This window comes from Orycteropus afer, unplaced genomic scaffold, assembly GCF_000298275.1.
Source record: "Orycteropus afer afer isolate SDZICR_OR568_19922 unplaced genomic scaffold, OryAfe1.0 scaffold01190, whole genome shotgun sequence".
Taxonomy (NCBI): Eukaryota; Metazoa; Chordata; class Mammalia; order Tubulidentata; family Orycteropodidae; genus Orycteropus; species Orycteropus afer.
In genome coordinates, this window is record NW_006922777.1 from 66,882 (window position 1) to 73,067 (window position 6,186).

At 40.2% G+C, this 6,186-nt stretch overlaps 1 protein-coding gene across 1 annotated transcript in view; it reads left to right on the plus strand.

Annotated features, from left to right (window-relative positions):
* The first annotated feature begins 419 nt into the window (after window positions 1-419).
* LOC122152035 (olfactory receptor 6C3-like) overlaps window positions 420-6,186 on the plus strand; it is a 22,641-nt gene continuing 16,874 nt past the window's right edge. Inside the window, exon 1 of the mRNA XM_042783442.1 lies at window positions 420-440. Within this exon, the coding sequence (XP_042639376.1) occupies window positions 420-440 (21 nt within the window). The remainder of the gene's footprint in view (window positions 441-6,186) is intronic.

The following is a 6,186-nucleotide window of genomic DNA, read 5'->3' on the forward strand; positions in this document are numbered from 1 at the left end:
AGGGATTAGAATTTCAAGATGTCTGTTTGAGAATAAAATTTAATTATGAATACTTCATTACAATACCATACATAATAGCTTCATTGCACTAAAAGTTCCTTGTGCTTTAGCTATGTAACCTTTGCCCAATGCCCCCAAATACCTGGCAATCACTGATCACTTTAGCATGTCTATATTTTTGCATTTTCCATAATATCATATAACTATCATATGGTATAGAAGTTTTTTGATTTGCTTTTTTTACTTAGCAATAGACATTTAAGGTTTATCCAAGTGTTTTTGTGACTTGATGCTCATTTCTTTTCTTCACTGAATAATATACCATTGCATGGATTTACTGTAGCATCTTTCATGCTTCCAGGTTTGGGTGATTTTTAAATAAAGGTGCTATAAGCATTCACAGGCAGCTCTTTATAGACATGAATTTTCCTACAAATTTGGTAAGTATTTGGGATTGTAATAGTTGGATTTTATGCTAAAAGTATATTTAGATTTGTAAAAAAGCACCAAACTATCTTCCATAGTGGCTATATCATTTTACATTCTCATCATCAGTAAATAAAGTATGAGAATTCTTGTTGCTCCACAACCTTCTTAAAATTGGTATTGACAATTTTTGCATTTTAGTAGTATCTCATTGTTGTTTTAATTTGTAATTACCTAATGAAAGTGATTCTTTGGTTTTGATGAGTTAGCTGATTATATGCCTTGGTGATTTTTTTCTGTGGTTGTTGTGGTTACTTGGTGCCACTCTGACAGGAATATACCACAAATAGAATGGCCTTAACAAACAGGAGTTTATTCTTACAATTTGGAGGCTTTAAGTCCAAGTTCAAAGTGCCAGGATCTACTGGCTGGGTGAAAGCCCCTCAACTTTGGGGTCCAGCTCTGCCTCCTGCTCCCGGTCCACTGGAGCTAGAGGCATTTCTTCACTCAGACAGCCACTGGCTGCTGAGGCTGAGAAGCCCCAAGGTTGACAAGTAAAAAGGCACAGTCCTGATGTTACCAAACCACAACGTAGGCCATTAACTTAACTCCATTGTAAGTCCCAAGGTCAGGAGAGCATAGCAGGCTGCTGAGTAAAGGCACAGCTACACGCACGGCCCAAGCATGCCATAAGCTGGAGACCATTCCCAAGGCTTCTCCTTATATACAGGAAGCAGACCACATCCCAAAGGCAACTACTCAGCTGCTTATAGGATCCCACCATGGAGTTGATTGCCAGTCTCATCATGGGGAATAACTACCACCAGCTGCCCAGCCACTCAACCAGGCCTAGCCATGTTGACACAGAAACATAACTGTCACAATTCCACCCCTTGTCAACTTGGCACCTGTACAGATCTTCAATGGGTGGTTTCTGTACAGGTCTCCTCCACTGGGTGGTTCCAGTCCCCCAGTTCCTGACTGGCGACCTCACCCCCTTGGCCTGCTGGGCCCTGTTCCTCTCCCTCTTGGGCATGGCAGCCCTGCCCTGTCACTCTTGGGCAGGAGCTATGGCTCCCTCCCACTGAGTCACATGAACAAGCAGCCCCACACTCCAGAACCAAGTTGGTGAAGGTCTCGCTCTGAAATCTAGGTGCTGTGATCGTTCCATTCCCAAAAGGCCATGGTCCTACCTTTTCAGGCTGAGGCAGCTCTGCTTCCATTTCCTTGGTCTCTGCTTCTGCCGATTAATGCCCAAGAACAACTCACTCTGCCAGGAATCTTCCTGTCCCAAAGGACATTTATCTTTCTTGCTCTGTGGGCCAGCAACCTGCTATTCTATTTCAAGCTGGTCTCTTCTACCAATTAATGCCTGAAGGTAACCCACTCCACCAGGAAGCAGCCTAACCAAAGGCATCAAGCTTTCTCCTCTGTGGGCTGCTAAGGCTGTTACTGTCTCATGCTGGTCTCTGGGCTCTGCTCCTGACATCTCTCATGCCAGTCTCTTGCTCTCCTCCTGCCATCTGTCATGCTGTATGCTGGGGTCTCTCTGGCAGGGTCTCAGGCCAAGGACACACTCCACTCCTGCTTCCACATTTTATGTATCTGTTAGAGCAGCACCCCACTCTCTCAGTGCCAAATTCTCTTGTGGTACCTATTGCCACTCTGACAGGAATATATCACAAATGGGATGGCCTTAACAAATAGGAGTTTATTCTTACAATTTGGAGGTTTTAAATTGAAGTTCCAAGTGCCAGGCTCTAAGGCTGGGTAAAAGCCCCTCAACCTTGGGGTCCAGCTCCGCCCCTTGCTCACAGTGCCCACTGGAACTAGAGGCATTTCTTCACTCAGACAGCCACTGGCTGCTGAGGCTGAGAAGCCCCAAGGTTGACAAAGAAACAGGCACAGTCCTGATGTTACCAAACCACAAGGCAGGCCATTATCTTAAGTCCATTGTAGGTCCCAAGGTCGGCAGAGCATAGCAGGCTGCTGAGTAATGACAAAGCTACATGCAGGGTCCAAGCATGCCATAAACTGAAGACCATTCCCAAGTCTTCTCCTTATATACAGGAAGTAGGCCACATCCCAAAGGCAGCTACTCAGCTGCTTGTGGTAGATCCCACCATGGAGTTGATTGCCAGTCTCATCATGGGGAATAACAACCACCAGCTGCCCAGGCACTCAACCAGGCCCAGCCAAGTTGACACACAAACATAACTGCCACAGGAGTCTATCCTATTTGGGGTGCATTGGACTTCCTGAATGGATATATTCTCATCTTTCATCATATCAGGGAAGTTCTTCCAACAAATCCTGGACAATTTTCTCAGTGGTTTTATTTTTCTCTTCCTGTTCTGGAATTCCAATGACACGTAGGTTACTCCTTTTGATGGTATCCCACACAATCCTTAGGCTTTATTTATTTTGTTTTGATCTTTTTTTCTGATTTATCCCTTTCCAAAGAAGTATTCAGGTATTTGTCTTCAATCTCATTAAGTCTGTCTTCCATAGCATCAAGTCTATTCCTTTGCCCTTTCAATGGCTATCTATTTCTGAAAATACAGTATTAATCTTCTGGATTTCTATCTGTAGATTTTGAATCATTTCTAATTTTTCATTTATTTTGTCATTTAGTTTTTGTATTTTCTTCCAAAATTCTTCCAGGGATTTATTTGTATGTTCTTTGGTCTGTCTCTCAATCCTTTGAACATACCTAAATACAGGCTTTTGAATTCCTTATCAGGGAATTCCAATGCTGCTTCTTCCTCAGGGATGTGTTCGGATTTGTATCCTGCTTCCTTGTTTCTACCACATTATCTTCTTTGTGTGGACTGTGATGGTCTGTTGTCTCCGAGACATCGTGGCATTGTTGTATTTAGATCTCTGTTAACTGTTTGTGAAGAGCAGCCAAGGGGGAGTCAGGCTCTTATTGTGATTGTTTATCATAAGCCCATTGGTAGAGAAGGAGGTGATGACTCTCACACAGTAAGTGAAGCTGCAAGGAGGTGTGGGTTGTAGTTGTGTTGTATAGGGACTGTTGCTGTCTCCAACTCAGTTACACAAAAATAACTATTGAATAACCATCAAAAAAGTAAAAGCCAATGGATAAAAAACACCGTGTAATCACACAGGAACAGTAACCAAAAAAGAGAAAAGGGAACAAAAAAAAAACAAAAACAAAACAAAACAAAAAACACAATATCTGGGAAGAGGACATTGAGAGAAAAAAGTAGAGAAGGAGAATAATGAAGAAAAAACTGGGAGAAACGCAAAAAGAAAAACAAGGAATAGGGTTACCCACAAGAAAGGAAAAAAAAAATGGAACCAGGGACAAGGAAAAGAGAAAAAGTGAAAACTAGAACCTGGGAAGGGAAGAATAAAGAATTATAACAAAAAGGACAAAAATAATAATAATAGTAGTAGTTTTAAAACAGACAAAATCAAACTAAAAAAAAGAAAAAGAGAAAAAAAAAAAAAATCTGGACAGGGCAGCGCAGGTCACCAAGGCTCCCTCAGAGCACACATACTGGGATGGAATTCCTGCCCTCCTAAAAGTGGGTGGAAGTGAGGGATGGCTGCATCTCCATTCACCAAGAGTGTGTGAGATATAAGACTAACAAGAACAATGTTGCACCTTTTCAGTAGTCCCTGTGGACTTTGCGGTTCCCAGCAAGCACAGCCTGTTCTTAAGTCTCTGGAATCTGGGGAACCCTGTCCCTTTAAATATCCAAATGATCATCTGCTTGTAAACATTCAAAATGGTGATGTTCTCCAGACAGACAAAAGTCCACAGCTCAGCCCACTGTCCTCTTCGCTGCATCGCCTTTTATCCCCAAGCCACCAGAGTGGTCTTCCTTGCAGTTGCTGGCTAGCAGGGATGATTTTTAAGTTAATTCTTAGGTCCTACCACCACTCAGCAATATCCAAGCTTTCTGTGCCCTCAGGATCTCTGCCAGACCGCAGCTCTGTATGTCTCTGTTTTTGGTATTTTCATGCATATTCTTCTGCTGTTGGAGTTTAGTCCACTTCTATATCCTTCCCTTGAAAGGTCAGGGCTCCAGGAATATCTTCTGTATCTGTGTTAATTGGTTCCCCTTTTCTTTGTTGAAGAGGGTCTGTGCAGTCTTTGTGCTATTCCACCATCTTATTGGAACTCTCTGGAATATTAGAACTTTTGACTGTGTCTCACATATGTCCTAGGCCCCATTTTTCTTTTTTGATTTATCTGCTTCATTTGAGGTATTTGTTATTGATCTAGATTCCACCTAGTCTTCTATTTTTATTAAGATGATTTACTGAGTTCTTAAATTTTGATAATATTTTATGTAATTTTGTCAAAACAATAAAAATATCAAACCACAGACTCAAGAATGTTAGTGAAATTTAAGAAGTAGAATAATCATAAGCTTGTATTTGACCTCTTCATTTGACACTGAGGATATTAAACACAGGCAAAATTATTATGAGTTCAAAATCCACAGAAAGGAGGTATTTTGTTGTTCATGGATTTCTTTTTAGAGATTTTAAATAGCTGTTGCAATCTACCTGTTTGAAATTATTTTATCTATTTTACCATTCTCTTGAAGATGATAATACTACATTTATGGACATCGCCAGCTTACACATGATTTCTGGGTCACTTCTAGTTTAAATTCTATTATCTTTTTATCAGTTTTATAACTGTATACATTGATATGCTTGTTTACTTGTGCTGAATGCCAGAAATTGTTTTAAAAACTTTATCTGCTTCTGATAAGTTAACATTATCATTTTCTCTGATATGAAGATAGAAGTAGACTGATTACCTTAATCAAATCTGGAATTGTGTTTAATTAAAACTGAGTTGAATTTAGATAGATTCAGCCTACCTCTGGAAATAGCTAATGTGTGATGCTACAAAGATACAATTAGTAACCTGACATGGGGGACAGGATTTGAATTTTCTTAACATTGAGAGACTCTAGGTATTTCTGTAGGTTTTTCATAAATGCTCTTTAGATGTTTGAGGGAAAGACTGCTAGATCTGTTTATTTCTTTAGCTTCCAATACCACTCAGTGTTAGAATTTGACAGGTACTTTTAGGAGTAAAAGTGCCCTAAATTTTTATCTGAGGTTCATAAATTTTCGCATGTTTCATTTCATCTCTGTTGGAGTGTCACAGTTTGGTTGATTTTTCTGAAGGAGAGAAGCACTCTTCGACTGGAGCCAAACCCAAATTCTCATCTCTGACCAGAGGTCAGATACAGCAAATGATCTCCGTGTGACATATCTGTTGATGTCACTTCAGAAATTTCCCCTTCTTCCTGGACTTTTAATATATCTAGATCTCATTGCTAGTGCACCAATTTTAAAAATAAGGTTGTCCTCTAGTTTGCATCCGGCTTTCTTCCAAGCAGCCTCTCCTTCCTACAGCCATTTCAGAAACACCACTAGAAACAAATGCTATATACATCAATGTATGTCTTCATTAATTTCACAATTGTGCACAACTGATCTACTTTATCAAAACATTTCCTTTTGATATCAATAAAATAGTTTTGCATCTCCTATTAATTATTCTTCTCTGCTATTTTCAGAGTTCATGTGAAGAAGATATGTATATATATAAGAGTGAAATATTTCAGGGCTTCCAGCAAGATGGTGGACTAGGCAGAAGGATTGCAAAGACCCTCTTCAACAAAGAAAAGGGAAACCAATTAACACAGACACAGAAGATAATCTTGGACCCCTGAGCCTTGAAGGGTAGGATACAGAATTGGA